This window comes from Lytechinus pictus, chromosome 8 (genome assembly GCF_037042905.1).
Source record: "Lytechinus pictus isolate F3 Inbred chromosome 8, Lp3.0, whole genome shotgun sequence".
NCBI classification, from domain to species: domain Eukaryota; kingdom Metazoa; phylum Echinodermata; class Echinoidea; order Temnopleuroida; family Toxopneustidae; genus Lytechinus; species Lytechinus pictus.
In genome coordinates this window covers 858,985-876,092 of record NC_087252.1, presented here as the reverse complement: position 1 = coordinate 876,092, position 17,108 = coordinate 858,985, and the positions used below count along the sequence as shown (strand labels likewise).

Below are 17,108 nucleotides of genomic sequence, written 5' to 3'. Positions count from 1 at the left end.
TGCTAAGCTTATTTTTTTAACCTTACTGGATAATGTACTTCCCGCATTGGTTGGACACAATTACCCTCGTGCTGGTTAAAATTTTACCCAATATATTTTTTTACAGTGAATTGTACAAGACAATACTTTGTTGGTTGTCACTGCAGTCACATGGAAACTACTCGTTTGATGTAAATGGACCGTTTATCTGAAAGACTGAAGAGAGAGAGGGAGAGCTAGGGGGATGGGGAGAGAGAGAATGGGGGAGGGGAGGGCGGGGTTACATTTCCACAAAATGTAGGTTCGGTTCAGTTTATGTTTATGCAAAGTTAATTTTATGAATTATATTTTTGTCGTCTCTATAAAACAGACTTTGTCGGATAAAACATCTGTTTTAAACAAGGGGAATCCAACCGAAATCATAACTTGCTTTTAGAGGAAAAAGGAAAATCAGTCAAGTTGATCGGTGAAAGTTTGAACAATGTCGGACAAACAAAAAGAGTGTTGTGAATATTGGTAATCACTATACCCATGTGTTATTTATTTATTTATTTATTTACTATTTATTCATGTTTTATTTAACAAATATCGATAAAAAGAACAGTGGAGGGTAGTCCGGTTCAGTTACAAAAGCTATGTTATGTTAAGCCCCTTTCACAATTGACGTCCGACCTGTTTACGACCACCTGCAACATTTTTTTCTTGTTGTTGCACGATCGATCCCTTGGTGTCTTGCGAGCACTCGCAGTCGTTGTAGACGATCGCACAAACTCGATGTGGTCGTGACTGGTCGCATCTGAACTTTGAACATGTTCAAAATCCAAACGCGATCAAATACGATTGATTCACTCGCATCAGGCCGTACCCGGGGTCGTACCATCGCTCGGGCGATCATCGTGCGAGTGTTGTTCAACGTTGTACGACTTGGTGCGAGAGGTGGCACAACTAAGTAGTCGCATTTACTTGACTGGAGGTCGTACAACACTTGCACATGTGAAAGCGACCTACATGTACAGAGACCTGTCTTGCGACTGGTTGCGATAATAATATGGGCCATAAGACTGTTGCAAGACCGATCGCAACGGCTTACAACATTGCACTACCGTTTCATTCGCATGTATGCGACCGTTCCACTCGCAATCCCTCGTGCAACACTCGCATGTGATCGCACGAGCACAATAAGAGCATATGCGACTTACTCGTGCAACGGGGTTTACTGGTTGTTTTTGTTGTACGACAGCTGTTGCAACTGTGAAAGCATCTGTGCGATCTTATGAGATGACTAGCGATTGATCATGTTGATGCCTGTTGCAGCCTGACGCACGACCAAAAGGTCGCAAATGGTCGTACGTCAATTGTGAAAGGGGCTTTATGAAAGCTGTTTTGAGTACAAAATTTGTTAATTTTTCTAAAAAACCATCAACAGTTTAAAATGAATCTCCTTGGGTTTCAGGATCAGACTAATTGTATTTGATATGCTTGTTCTATGTAATGTGCTTGGGTGAGAACACACACCTTTGCATATATTGTACATAGTGCACACAGCACATGTTTAATGCATGTGATGTGTATGCCTTGCCTGAGGTTTCTATTGTTAGCGCCATCTCTTGGTCAACTGAGGTGATAGAGGTGATAAAATGGAATCAGTGCTGGAGATTTTGTTTTGGGAGTAAAATCTACATCAATCTGAAGCATCCTAAACGGGATTACTTTTTATAAGAAGATTTTTGGAGGCAAAGAGGTTAGTTAAAACATTGATTTATATGTATTTAAGAATTATGAATGTATATTACAAGAAAGACTGATTTATTTTGATTTGCATATTGACATGGCACAAGTAAGCTTAATGCATTAATGTATGTGAACGTACATAACCAGTTTACGCAGAAAGTATGTGTGTCAATTAATGCATATCACTTGAAAGGTAAACACCCGATAATGTTATAGAGTAATTTTAAATGATGATAAGACATGCATCTTATGAGCAACTTGTGTGTTGGTTTTAAATACATGAATGCCACATAATTATGTAATTTAGACTGAATGCCAATTGTCAAGGTTATTGAGCTGTATGCATTTGATGACAAATATCCTTTCATTGCTAAATAGGTCGTCTATGCCATTTGAGCTGGATTGTGATAATTTGCATTCAGAGTAAGATAGTTATTGTATCACAATGGTTAAAATCATAGATGATGTAAAGTATTTATGTTGCTCTTTGTACTTATGACTTTCTTGTACTCTGTTTCAACCTACAGTTTTCACGAAATTTAATTGTTCTCATGGAATTAAAGGAATGGAAAGGTTTCATGGAATGTCTCAAGCATTCAAGGAATTGAAAAGTCAATAAAGAATAAAGAAATGACATGAAACTTTAAATTCCCGTTGAGGCCTTTGTTTTATTTGAACTCTCAAACAAGTCTGCAGCTACACCATGGATACTTCAAATTGGCCAAAAATGTGATGTCATATATAATGATATAAGGCAAGGACTACTCTTCCATGTTTGTCGCCCAATATGCTAAAAATACATTTTTTCAAAAGTTTTACTTCACAAAGTTAAATTTTTCTTTCATGAGGACATAAAACAATATACTTACTTAGGTTTTATTCAGATTACAACCCCAGGGGAATGGGTACTTAGAATTAAACCACAAATAACTAATAATAAAGTACATGGCCTTTGGGGAAAGTTGTGCTTGTCCCTTGTCATAATTTACTTACCCAGTCGCCAATTTGAAATGTACATTGTCTTAGGGATCTCAATTTTTAAACAGCCATATTTTTTTGGTGCTTGTCCGATTTCTTTCAAGCTTCCACTAATCTGTTTTATTTATTTTCTCCTATCAAACACGACATCTTATGACCAAGGCTGGATTCCCCTTTCAGATCTTCAATGGACACCCCTAGCCTGTCAAAGTCTAACAATGGTTGACATCGATGGACATGGACCTAAAAATAGCTACATGGCTTGACAATGCTTGACAACCTTTCTTATAGCATATAGTATAAACCTATATAAGGGGCAGCTGAACGGTTCTGAAGGGGGGGGGGGGGGGGGGCTAAGCCGAAAGTGTGGGGGGGGGGGCTGACCATGCACAAAATCATAATCAGATGGTAATTTTTACGTTTTTGTGCACGGTTTGGGAAGCCCCCGCAGAACCCCCCCCCCCCGATCCGTTTCCGCGGCCCCTGTATAAAAGCTCTTATCGACGGAACACACCCTTCGGCTTATGTATATTTTCTGTTCTTTCTTTCTTTTGTTTTCTTTCTTTCTTTCTTCCTTTCTTTTTTCTTCTTTCTTTCTTTCTTTCTTTCTCTCTCCCCCTCTCTCTCTCATTCTTTCTATCATCCTCTTTCTTTCTTTCTCTCTTTCTTTTTTATTTCGTTCTTTCTCTCTTTCTTACTATACATCATTTATTTCTGTCTTTTTTTTCCTTCTCTCTCTGTCGCTCTTTCTCTCTCGAAATATTCTCGATATTCTGTCGAAGCCCCCGACCCCCTCTATCACACGTATCAGTTTTAACATAATGCAATTCTTCATGACTGATCATTATTTTTTTTCTTTGTCTTTAAGTCTTCTTATAGTCTCTTCATGATGACATGACATAACAAAGTTCATAACGAAACCTAATACATTTTTTTATTCGTTTATTCACAGTAAATCAATTCGATTACATAGAAATATACAGAAGCTTAAGCAATTATACACATATATTTTTACAACATAAATCAAGCAATCATCATCAACCAAGTTCACAAGGGCAGAAGGGGGTGCATGGGTCGAGGATTTCCAAATAAAGAGGCGCGAACTTTTCGACATGCCAAAAACAAAGAGAAAGGCTCTCGTTCTAAAGAGGATGCAGTATAGTGATCTTGACAAATATGGGGAAATTATTGACAAGGGGGGTGTATCTACAAAGGGGGTAAACTCTCACTAAAGACCATCAGAGGAAAACTATCAAGAGATATGGTGAGGGGTGAATCCTGAAAATAACATAACATCCATGTGAAAATGCACACTAATATAAAGTTGAACTGGGTATTACAGCTTTCATCCGGAATAGTTGTGGAAATGTTAAGTACCATGATTACTCGTTCTGACATTTCAACATTGTACAGCCTATAAAGCCCAATAGAGGCCTTTCTGTGAACAAAATAATAAGGAATTTCCTTCTTTCTCTTTCTTCTTTTTATGCACATCTTGGTTTGTATGCGAACGATTAAAGGAACCGATGATGTCGCCCACTCACTATTTCATCGTATGGAATATGGAAGATCTAATTTTTTGCTCTTTATAACTTGAAACAAAGTTTTTCATTCCTCCCTAAACAGGAAGTATTGGCCACTGATCTGTATTCACATCAGTGGTAAATTGATAGCTCAGTGGTACACTCTTAAAAATGTTGGGCAACATACGGTCCACACAACAATTGGTTAAAACTTTATCCAATTCTGGGTAGTTTTACACCAATAATGTGTGCTTTGGGTGAAAACTACACAGTATTGGTGTAAAACTACCCAGAATTGGATAAAGTTTTAACCAATTGTTGTGTGGACCGTATGTTGCCCAACATTTTTAAGAGTGTATGGTCTTCGAAATAAAACGAACACGACGGAGACAAAAGATGGCGCTAGTCCACAAATCAATGGCAAATGACTGGATGAAACTTTCTTATTACGTCCCAGACAATGCACTCCCCACGGAAATAATTATGTTTGTATTATAAATATTGAAATGATGGGGGTAGATTGATACTTCGTGTATGCACACTCTTAAAAAAAAACTAATCAGTCAAACTGACTAGATCAGAAGTCAGCTGGGTGTAACCGATGTCTATAGTCACAATCCTGACGCATATTCTAGTCAGAAATATTGACTATATTCTGGTAAAATACGACCAGAAAAATAATATTCAAATAAGATTTACAGTTGCATCCAGCTGACCCGATTAACTATCCATTTCTTTTTTATATACTGATTTTCTTTTAGAGTGCAGCTCTTAAATCTAAACAAGTTTTGTAGATGATGTTCTCCTCATGGACCATCTGTCTGGATCGTCCCATACCTCTTTTATAATGTTTTATTAGCGTTTGAACTACGATCTGCCAGGAGTGACTGGAAAACATTCGAACCCGATATCACCACGCGGTACACATGTGGTTAAGACCGCTACAGGTACTGTTGGATTCGTTGTCATTGGCGTAGTCGTTGTTGCAGTCGTCGTGGTAGATGGGGTGGTTGTGGGTGTTGTGGTCGGGGCAGTGGTGGTGGCTGATGTGGTGGGACTAGCCGTGGTGGTGGTGGTTGGCGGTGGTGTCTTGTTTTTAGCTGGTTTGTTGCTTTCTTCCGAGGAGTCACTGCTCCCGCCAGACTCGTCGCTGTCATCTGATTCAGCGGACCGATAGATTCGAGGTCTCCCTGTTGCGTGGAAATGATTCAATAAAAAAAAAAGAATTATCATATGAGAAACAGAATATGGAATTTGACCGTTAGAGTTTTCGATAATCATGCATCATTCGCAAAAGCCAAACGAGAATACACAGTAAAAAAAAAAATGATACAACGCTGTTTACTATATGAACCTTACAGTAATTGTTTAGATAGTTTAAATAATTGTTTAAATCTTAAGCAACAAAGTTTAATTTTCAATATCTAATTTTCAATAAATTAAACATGATTAGATGTTGTTTGAAGGTTTGCATGGTGGTATGTACAATCGCTGATGTGGTTTACGGTACACCATGTGAAGTGTTATAGAAACAGTGGATAGAAGAAGAGAAGAAATGGATAGGCGAGAAAGTGGAGATTTGAGAGTAGAGTATTCTTTCTTGAAAGTAGTCCTGAAAGTACTCCTGAAGACGGACAGTCAACCTGCCCGAAACGTCGAGTCTCTCTACTACTCATCATCTCTACTCGCCGACTCAAGCCAGCATCTTCTCATTAGCTCTACTACTCAAGCTGTTCTCAACTCATCAATCTTTCCTGGTTTACAGTCCTTTTCAGGACTACTTTCAAGAAAGAATACTCTACTCTCAAATCTCCACTTTCTCGCCTATCCATTTCTTCTCTTCTATCCACTGTTTCTATAACACTTCACATGGTGTACCGTAAACCACATCAGCGATTAAACATGATTGTTTGAACGGTTAAACAAATACTGTAAGGTTCATATAGTAAACAGCGTTGAATAAAATCTTAAACAGCGGTTTTACTGTGTATGATGTAGTTTCGATGATGATCAATCACTGTCGAAAAAACAAATCGGCAACTTCGCCAAAACTTCGTCAACATCGTCTTCAAAGAGTTTTGAAGAGCATTGGGACGCAGAACATGCAGAATGAATCCTACAACTTAGCAAATGTATTGAAAATACAAAAGTCAAATCAAAATGAAGTCTTTGTTGAGGATTGGTGGACTCGGATCAGAAGTTTCGTCCGTCGTGTCAGATCTGATGGCTCGATCCCAATTGTCGCGTGATCAGTTACCACGATTGGCCTTTCGTAACTGATCGCAAAAATATTTGAACCATTCCATATTTTACTACGATCAATACGATTGCCACGACTGATCTGATACGATCATTACGATTACAACACGATTAAGAGCACAGTTTGAATCGTGATGTGAATTTTGAAAGTGGGAACTAAATATAAAGAAAAATCGCCAATAATTATGTCGTTTGTCCAGGAGTCACCGACTAAACTGCTGTTCCAATTCACCGACCATATACAAAGACTTTATTGTGATTTGACCTGTATTTGCTATATACATGTACGTTTCAGGATTTATTCATCGTCGATGTGCGAAAACTTTCGAACTTGTTCGTGGGTATCGGGGCATGTTAGCAAAAATTGTTTGGACTTTTTTCTTTGACCGGTCGAAATAGAACGAACAATTTCGGCAATCCTTACGAGTTAACGCAAAGCTAATTATTTGTTTCTTTAAAAGGGAAGATGGGGAAAATATTGCAATAACATACTAGATCATACTACTTCAGGAAATTGTATTTGCTGATTTGCTCCCGATTTCTAGATTGTTGCCCACGTCTCGACGGTGAAGCAGCAGATCTTGTTCCACCGGCGGAATCCGCCGGCAGGTATCGTTTTAAACGGCAGATATCGTTCTTTACTCGAACCATATCTGCTGGGCTGCCGCGGTTTGATTTTCTTATTATTTATCTTCCTATTAAAATAGATAAACAAAAGTTGTAGGTCCTCTATAATTTTGAAGGAAATGAGTACCGTGCGGCTTGGAGATCGAGAAACGATAGCAATTAAGAACGAAATCTGCCGAACAGAAATTGGTTCTGAATCCGCCGGTCGATAGTGTTCCGAGAACCGGCTCTAATTCCTTCCTGACCAAATTTTCGGCCGCATTCTCCTGTACATGGTATACTGACACAGATGTCCGGTCATGGCCCCTCCTCTGGCCCCCCCCCCCTCTCTCTCTCTCTCTTAGGCTGCGTTTATGCGACCTCAAGCCAGAATCATGATTTGAATCATGATTTGAATCATGATTCAAAACACAAACATGAATCACAATATCACAGAATCAGCGTTTAGACGACCATCATTCCAATGCTGTTTCTCCTCAGATTCGGGCCAATCCAGTGCGCATCACTAGTGCGCAGTTTGACAGAGGAAGTTTTTCGCACGTGTTTTGGCTCTCGAAATACCCCCATTTTGTTTACTTCTATCATATAGGGTCCATATGCTTATATTCATCTTGTTAGTTTATCCAAAATGGTGTTCGGGAGTTAATTTCAGCGTAGATCCAATTTGATATTGGTGTACTCAACAACAACTGAGATCATTTTCTGTCCAGTTAATTCATTTACTAGAACTTGAAGACATGACCAAAAAAATGAAAAGTAGTGGATGATGCAATGACCAACACAGAATTTGAATATGACAAGAAATGCATGCGTAGTACATGATCATGTACATACAATGAGCAAAAAGAGCGCCTTGAGCTTGGTAAGAGTCAAACCAAAAGTAGCCCGACACAACAGTGAGGTCATATAATCATGATTCAAATCACGATATCGTTTATTCGAACATTTTCGTACGTGATTCTGCAGAAACGTCTTTCCAAACGCCCCTTTTTTCGTGTTTGTGATTCTAATCATGATTATATTCAATTTCGACTAAACGCAATCGTGATTCTGCAGAATCATGATTTGAATCATGATTCAGATCATGATTCTAGGTTAAAAAAGTGGCGGATAAACGCACCCTTAGCCTTTACATTTATATTTCCTTAATAATTTCTCAACTTTCACATACGCACATCACTAAAAACTCTTTCTCAATATTTCTGGTTTCGCCCTCACCCTTTTATTTCGTTCACCATCCCCAAACCCCCTCTTTCATCAAAATATATTCTCACATCGCCTACTTTCTAAGTAGGCCTATATTGTGTGATTTCAAGTTCAGTAATGACCTTTTGGTGTTGGTGTTAATTCATTTTTATAACGAGTATAACACCAAACATAAAATGAAGATGGTCCTGAAGAGTCACTCACTAGTCATGCTAGTTGTTGAGATGTCAATAATGTGATCTGGATCAGTTTAAAGGACAAGTCCACCCCAACATAAAGTTGTTTTGAATAAAAAGAGAAAAATCCAACAAGCATAACACTGAAAATTTTATCAAAATCGGATGTGAAATGAGAAAGTTATGACATTTTAAAGTTTTGCTTAATTTCACAAAACAGTTTTATTCACATCCTGCTGGATATGCAATTGAGGAGACTAATGAAGTCATCCACTCACTATTCATTTTGTATTTTATCATATGAAATATGAAATATTCTAATTTTCTACTCATTCTCAAGTGAAACAACGGGTATTTTCTCCATGAACATGTGGAATTAGGCATTGTTTAATACTATATGGTTCAGTCAAGTTAGTCCGTATTGTCAAATCTGTAAAAAATGAAATATTGTATAATTCAAACAATAGAAAACATAGGAAATAGTGAGTGGAGGACATCATCGACTGTCTCATTTGCATGTCACTGGAATGTGCATATCACTGTTTTGTGAAAAATAAGCGAAACTTTAAAATGTCATAACTTTCTTATTTCACATCAGATTTTGATAACATTTTCAGTGTTATGCTAGTTTGATTTTTATCTATTTTTACAAATCAACATATTTTTGGGTGGACTTGACCATTAACAAACTCAGGATAGGTTTTGGAGCTAGGGGAAGCAATCCAAATTTCAACACCAAAACCAACACCAACGCCAACACCGGACTTGAAATCATCCATTGCCTACCTATAGATTTCCGCACATCAGTTTCAAATGGCATAACCTCCACTCATTGGGAAATGAAGAAAACAAAATAGAATCCCGAAGATACACACTGCAAAAACTCCGGTGTTGATTTAAAACCAGCCCGGAATCTATGTCAACACCAGTTTCGTTTTGGTCTAACACCAGAAAGGTGTTTATAAACACCAATTAGTATTAAAACAGCATCGGTTTGACACCAAACTGGTGTTGTTTCAATACTTTTCTGGTGCGGACATATATATATTCCGGGCTGGTGTTAAATCAACACCAGAGTTTTTGCAGTGCAGCATCCATGATGACAAAACCAATTTGCATTATGTTATATTAATTTAATTAACAGTATAATGTCCACTATAAGTCATAGAGTTGCAGTTTTATACATATAATTATAAAAAAACCCAAAATATACAAATAGATACAGCTATGTTAAGATAAATCTCGCGCACTAAAAAAAGTTGGCACCCATTAAAGGCATCATAATTACTTCTTTTGGGTGCAATTTTTCAATAATAACGTTGCACAATTATAGAGGTACATGACCACGTAACTGTCCTTTCAATAAAATCAATAAAGGAAGATCAAAGAGAACAACAAATTAGTGATAATTTAAAGATATATTTAGGCCTAAGTCTTTGGAACACAACATCGCCGTGGACCGTGAATATTTGTTATTTTTCATCTGACTTTGAAAATTTTGTTGGTTCAGTCGATTTGATCTCGAAGTGGAGTGCTTAAGTAAAGTTCAGATATCAATATTGTAAAGTTATATAAGAACATGCAAGTGAAAACCCTTACGGATACAAACAAATATCTGACTAAGGGTCACCATATCGTATAAATCCAGATATTAAGCAACCATATTTACTCAATCTGTCATTGTGTCTGCTATATTTTAATAAGTTCCAGGACATTTGCTCCGGCGACAAATGCTCCGATGGAAATTCTGCTCGTTAAGCCAAACATAAAATCTAACCTCCAAAACTAAATGAACACTAATCATTATCTTTGCATTATTCCGGACAAAATAAACTCTATTGCAATCCTAACTTTAATCCGATGTCCAAAGATATTAAGACCGGAGCAAAATGTCGCAGGAGCATTATTAACACTATGAACACCATGGACCTAGGTCAATGATACAACACTAAAGTGCTGTACATGCTGTAAGCGCCATTCTTGTATTGACACAAAACAAACTTAGTACATGTATAAAGATATTTATTTGCCCCTTCCTGTCAAGCAATTGACAAAACTACACCTAAGCTCTATTTTTTGGTTCATAATTAGGTTGCTCATTATGTACTCAAATACATAGTGGCTTAAAAGGCTGATAAAGAAAATTTTTACAAAAATGTAAAAATTAAATTTTGGATAGATTTTTACATAATAACAAAAATGTTATAACATTGCACTCCACCCTTTCTTTACGTCATTGCTGAAATATATACTACACAAATAATGCAACTGCAAGCCTCGTGGATATGATTGTGATATAAATGAAATGGAAAAAAAACAACCCGAAAATACACCCAAATACTTTTAAAGAATGGGCAAAAGGCAAGGAAACTAAATTGTGATAAATCACCTTTCCATGCAGTGTATAAACAGAGAAATAAAGTTACTGGAATGGAAAAGAGAGTCATGTGGGATTATTGCACGGGCAGCATAACCGGGAAGTTGGGGGGGGGGTGGGTTGGGGAGGGGGCTGGATTACCCATTTCACTTTCACCAGTAACTATGCAACAACACCAACTAAAGAATAAACCCCAGTAACTGACCATCATAAAACTGTATTTCATGCGATTTCAGACCACCTCCTTTTCATAACGGTTCCGCGGTCCCTGCGTTGGTACATCCAAGGTTCATGGTATACCCGACAAGTGGGAACTTATCAAAATATGGTATTATAAATACTGGATTAGTTTACAGGAGATTTAGCGCAGAGTAAAAAGAGGCTAACTTATGTTAATATCATAAAATGAAATATTGCTAGTAGTACATTTACCCAATGAATATCACCTTGACATGGAATGATACTGTAGAAGAGTGAAGATATCTTAGGCCCGTTTCATAAAGACTCGTTATAATGTTAAATGCACACTTTCTACAAGTTTACCATCAGCCAATCAAATTGAAGGATTTCAGTAGCTTTAAACTGTTATTGCAAATTTGTTATTTTAGCATGTTTTATGGAACGGGGTCCCTGGGGGCCGTTCCATAAAGCCGTTCGTAACTTAAGAGTGACTTTATGAGAACGACTGGTTATCATTTCTTGTGGTAAATGATATTCACCATTACATGTTCATTGGTGATTATTTAGCACCAGTCGTGCTTAAGGGAACAGCTTTATAAAACACCCACCGGTTGGTTTCAGGACAGGGTGTCATTAGTGAATTAACTTTAACATTAATTTCAGGCCTAAATTCTGTCAAAGATGTTGTGTTAACTTTCAGGGTTTTTGTTATGTAAACCGTTCGTTTTATTTGGCTTATATCGGTTCAAGGTCAAATGCAATGTTCGGGTCTAGGGTCTAACGCAGAACAAGAACTTTCGCTTGAAACGCAGATGCCAAGCGGTCTTCTCTCAATTATTAAATTGTTTGTCATCTGTCTCCTCTTCAAAACGATGTTCATCCGATCTTCTTTAAAAATCCAGTGCTGTTATTTGGTCCAAAGAACGAACTAGGGAATGGCCGCCACTGGACGGCAGACTAGGATGCCGTCACCTCGAACGACGCATGTCGTCATGACTGGCATCGCGGTAGTAGGCGGTTGCGTGGTCGGGGCTGTGGTGGTCGTCGTAGTGGTGGTCGCAACAGTTGGTGGTCGGTTATCTATCTCCTCGGAGGAGCTACTGCTGCTACTACTGCTACTGCTGCTAGAATCACTACCGGATTCGGCTGATCTGTCCTCTCTCCTTGCTGGTCGTCCTGTTATACCAGAGACCAGACAAGACAATCCTGATTAGACCGCTATCTAACATTCTTTAAATTCTTTTTGACCTTGTTCTTTAAATCAACTTTTAGAATTAATATATATATATTCTATTCTTGACAGCTTTCAATCTTGCCAGAGGTCTATTCCTCGGGATACATGAAGAGTATTGAGACTTGTTAAAGTTATTATTTGAGTTACGTACATAATTTTTTATTTATATATAGGTTTCAATATTATCTTTATGCCTATGAAGTTGGATGACTGACTAAAAAATCATAATCAGAAAAGCAGTCACCTACCGCCTACGAACGTAACAGTGCAAAGTGTTGACGCCCTCTACTTTCGTTTTTTTTTTTTTTTTGGGGGGGGGGGGGGTCTTGGCATGTCTTACGTACTGCTCATTGTTTTCACTGAAATTCATGAAAATGATAACAAGAACTGTCATAATAATAATAATAATAATAATGATAATTGAATTATAATAATAATGATAATAATAATAATAATAATGATAATTGAATAATAATAATACTAGTAATAATAATGATAATAGCAATAATGACAATAACAATAATAATGATAATAGTGATAATAATAATAAAACTAATAGAAATGGTGAGGTTGATGATGTTGATGATGATGATGATCCTATGCTTTGTTACTACAATTCTACTCAACTAATATCACTTTTTAATTCTCATTTATTTATCGAATGTAAACCAACGATCACATATTGTCGGTTTATTCATTTCATTTTAGTTCTTTTTGGCGGGTGAGGGGGGGGGGGGGGGGGGGGAGTGTTCTTTAATTATTTGCTGTTTTTATCCTGCATTCAAAATTAATGAATGGAAATGCTATATAATAACTCGGTGTGCACTTGTTTTAAGAGAAGTTAACGTTAAAACGGAAATAAAATCTATAGATACAAATCTAAATCTTAAAAAATAAATAAATAAGAATAAAGAAAACACATGGAGAATGTTGCTCGTCTGAATGAGTGTGTCTGGAGAAGGGGCGTGAAGAGTAGGGAACAAGATACCATTCATGTAAATCAACGTCACTAATATAGGGCCTTCCAGTGGAAAGATGCACCTTCCCCGGTGGGTTAAGGTCGGTCTTAAGGCGACCGCACACCTTACGACTGGTCTGCGACCCGATTTTGGAACAAATCGCATTTTGCTCATTTTTTGAAGATGTGAATGGAACATATCATTTTATTTGAGGTTAAAATTAATTGAAATAATAATATTATAACCATTTTGAAAGATTGCAAGCCCTTATTTTGGAGTAAAGTCCAAATTAGTTTCAAATCGTAGCCAATCGTACGACTGCTATGACGTCATTGCGACTAGATATCAAATTCGCTTTTATTTTAAGAAGGATGATAGCATAGTCACAAATTTGATCATTGGTATTCGTAAGATGATTAAGAACATTACACAGTAAGATATTCCAAGTCTTAATATTAGCATCAAATACTACTACATTTTATTCTAAAATCGGGTCGCAGACCAGTCGTAAGGTGTGCGGTCGCCTTTATACTCAATGATACTCGAGGATCATTCCACATCTTCGATCAATAGTTCATAACAACACGATTGTATTATAGTGGTCTTTGGAAATTGGATGTTTATTCATACTTTAAAAAAAAATACGTTTGACATCTAGCGCCCTCTCTTGTTTGGGGACTACACCCTTTGAGTATTTACATGTACTTTGTAAATTTAGTCATTGGATATTAGAATGCTTGAAAAAAGAGATTATATCCTGAATTTTCAACCCATTTCTTGAGAAAGGTTTTTGTATAAACAAACAACAACAAAATACACAGATATCAATCACGCACCCGATCTTGTAGTGATGTAAAATGATAATGACTTAAAATAGTGACATGCACTTTTACTGGGGGGGGGGGGGGGGGGGGGGGGGGTCGGAGAATTACCTGTTCACTGTATCAAGAGCCTGACGACAATTTTTTTTTGCAATATCACATGAAAATGAATGACTTGAATTAAACAGAGGCTACAAACTCGCATACAAAATACTGGGGAAAATGACTGTAATAAAGGTAAACTTTTTGCGTCACAATTAGTCATTGTTCCAAAATTACAAAATAACATCTGTTGTTGTTCATCATCTGATCAACCCTCTATACCAAGGGCGTGCGAGGTCTGGTTTTTGGCGGAAATTCATTTAAACGATGAAGGTTGTTTTTTTCTGAAACAAAAGGAAATATCATATTTGATATGGAACAGAAAATCATTTGCCATGTTTACGACAGGTAAATTAAGTAGAGCGCAGCATGAAAAGATGATAATGCATTATTGATCAAACCGGTTATCAAACCTTGTCATTTGACTTTGAAAAGAAAAAAAGATAAAGTCAAATATTATGTTGACATTCTTGTCTGACAGGCATATGAGCAACATCCGATTGGGACGCTTTTTTTTGTTTAGTTTTGGGGCCCGGTTGAATTAATTTTTAAAGAACTGAGCACCATCAGCACCAATTTAATAATTTTGATATAAAACAACATAGCAGTTTATGTATAATATTTACACCTGATGATTTTTGACGACGCAGAAAATAAAAACCTTAACACCCAAGGCGTAACAGTGTTCAACACCGATTAGGAAAGTGACAAAAATATACATAACACCGACGTCTTTGAGAAATCAATTTCCTTTACAATCAAACGTCTTATTATCCCTTATCCGTAAACGACTATACATCAACATACTAATAAAATGAATTAAAATTTTCCCATCATGATTGTGTATTAGTCAATCAATATCATCTAAAAAATGATTATTACCGCTGAAAATGGGACACATTTTGAAAGATAAGATGTTGAACGTTCTGAAAAGCGTTTAATCGACATTTTATCTTTCCTCGGTTTGATTGGCTGAGAAGCACAGCTGTCGGATGGTTACTATGGTAACTGTCGGATAACTGTCAGTGCTGAGGTCGCTCTAACATGCCTAACATTTGAGTTATTTTTCTTCCGTTGAATTAGGGGCGGTGGCAGGTTAATTTTACTTTCATGAATCGAGGGGTGGGGGGGATAGACAACCACAAAGTGGGACCCACTTTGTGGTGACACGACATTTGCTCCTACGACATTTTCTCCTATGACATTTGCTCAGGTCTTATATCTCAGAGGGCATAGGGTTAGAGTTAGGATTGTAATAGAGATTTTGGTTGAGAATAATGTAAAGGTAATTATTAGGGTTTATTTAGTGATGGAGTTTATAGATTATTATGTTTGGCTTAACAAATGTCATGGAACCCATATAGAGTGTACAGTTCCGGGACAAATCTCCTTGCCGCATCCCCCCTCCCCCTCTCTCCACCTTCTCTCCCTTTTCCCCTTTTTCATATTTTTTCTCTTTCGTCATGTGGAAAATCACATGTAGCACATCCCCTTAAATATTTTTGTTTCTTCCAAATTTCAATTACAAACTTTTCAATTATGAACAAGAAGTGTGACAGGATAGCCATATACGGACAAACAACATGAGGAAGCCTTTAACTCTGATGACATCAAAGGAGGTTGCACTCAGAAAAGTTCATCACCTCAGATCGAATAAAATTTCCCCGGATTTCTGTTTTCTCCCGATATCGGAAATGCCAGCGATCAAACTGAATCAACATTAAATGTTTTTTTAAGATTCACATTTAATTGTGGTTAACGTCACGATTACGCTTCGGGATGAGTCAGTAAATACTGACTACAATATACATAGAAAAAAAAATGGGGAAAACAATAACCATGATAACTGAATAAGGGGGATTATGTGACGTGAGAAATTACATGACATTTCCACCGACACAGGATGTAATTAGTGCCTTAGTGGAACAAAAGATTCCAAATATTTGAGGTAAAAATTATTAATTGATATCTCTGAATTTGTTTTTATGGGTTACGATTTTATTGAAATCACAATTCATGCGGAAATACTTTCGTATTGTCTTTATTCTGTTGTTGTTTTTTGCTTTACTTATTTGGAGAGATTCAAGTATTATTTCCTTGACGAAGTTTAATATTGTTTCACCAGTTTGATATTACTTAATTATAGTAAGCCAACATGTTGGCTTAAAAAATAGCCGTATAAAGAGTCACATATCATTGTACTCTACTAGTTATTATTCTTATCCTTATTTCTTTTACTCGATTATATAGTAATCACCATATAAGGCTACAGACAAATGGAATGAGTGCTTAATTGGTAAATTAGCTAAATAACAATAACAATAAGAACAACAACAGCAATAATAATAATAATGATAATAATAATAATAAAAAATAACAACTTTAAGCTATTATACATGTGGCATATCTAGTCATTCTATCGCTTCTCTTACTTCTGATATCCCCCATCTCTGAAAATACAACCTGTCCTAAAAAATAAACTAAATATATCTTTTATTATCAAAAGAATTAATTTGGCAAAGGATTCGTATATATTCAGGTCTTTTTGTTTTATTACATTTGTTTAATTCTCATTTTGAGGAAAATGTAGGTTTCATTGAAATCATGACAACTCGGCCTACATTTCGTTAATAAATTTTAAGGATTTCGTCTGATGTAATCAAACCCATTGGGGGCATTTCCAGGGGGTGAACGCTGAAAGAATCCAACTCATCCAAGTAATAATGACATAAGAATTGGCATATCGACAATTCTGATTTTCTCAAGTTCTCTTCTTTATGAATGGAATGAACTTGATTGATTAGCTAAGCCAGACTTACGTGGTTAATTATCAGGACTATGAGTAATATCAAGGACGATAAAAAGAAGAAAATTATATTCAAGCAAAAAATAATTGTTCAGGGTGGGGTTGCTTTTGGCACCATGGGAAGGGGGGGCTGGTGCTTGTGCAAGGTGA

General features: G+C 36.8%; 1 protein-coding gene across 1 annotated transcript; it reads right to left on the bottom strand.

The window, feature by feature from the left end:
• Positions 1-5,078: 5,078 nt before the first annotated feature.
• LOC129267322 (salivary glue protein Sgs-3-like) lies at positions 5,079-16,600 on the bottom strand. Its single transcript, XM_064103213.1, has 3 exons — positions 16,585-16,600; positions 12,009-12,212; positions 5,079-5,401 (listed from the first exon to the last, which is right to left on the bottom strand). The coding sequence occupies exons 1-3, from the start codon at positions 16,598-16,600 to the stop codon at positions 5,079-5,081; spliced, it is 543 nt and encodes a 180-aa protein (XP_063959283.1).
• Between the last annotated feature and the right edge of the window lie 508 nt (positions 16,601-17,108).

Excerpts from the sequence above, each read along its gene's own strand:
- LOC129267322 (XM_064103213.1), bottom strand. Across the intron at positions 5,402-12,008 it reads GACGACATGCGTCGTTCGAG|GGAGACCTCGAATCTATCGG; the intron begins GTGACGGCATCC and ends TCCACGCAACAG.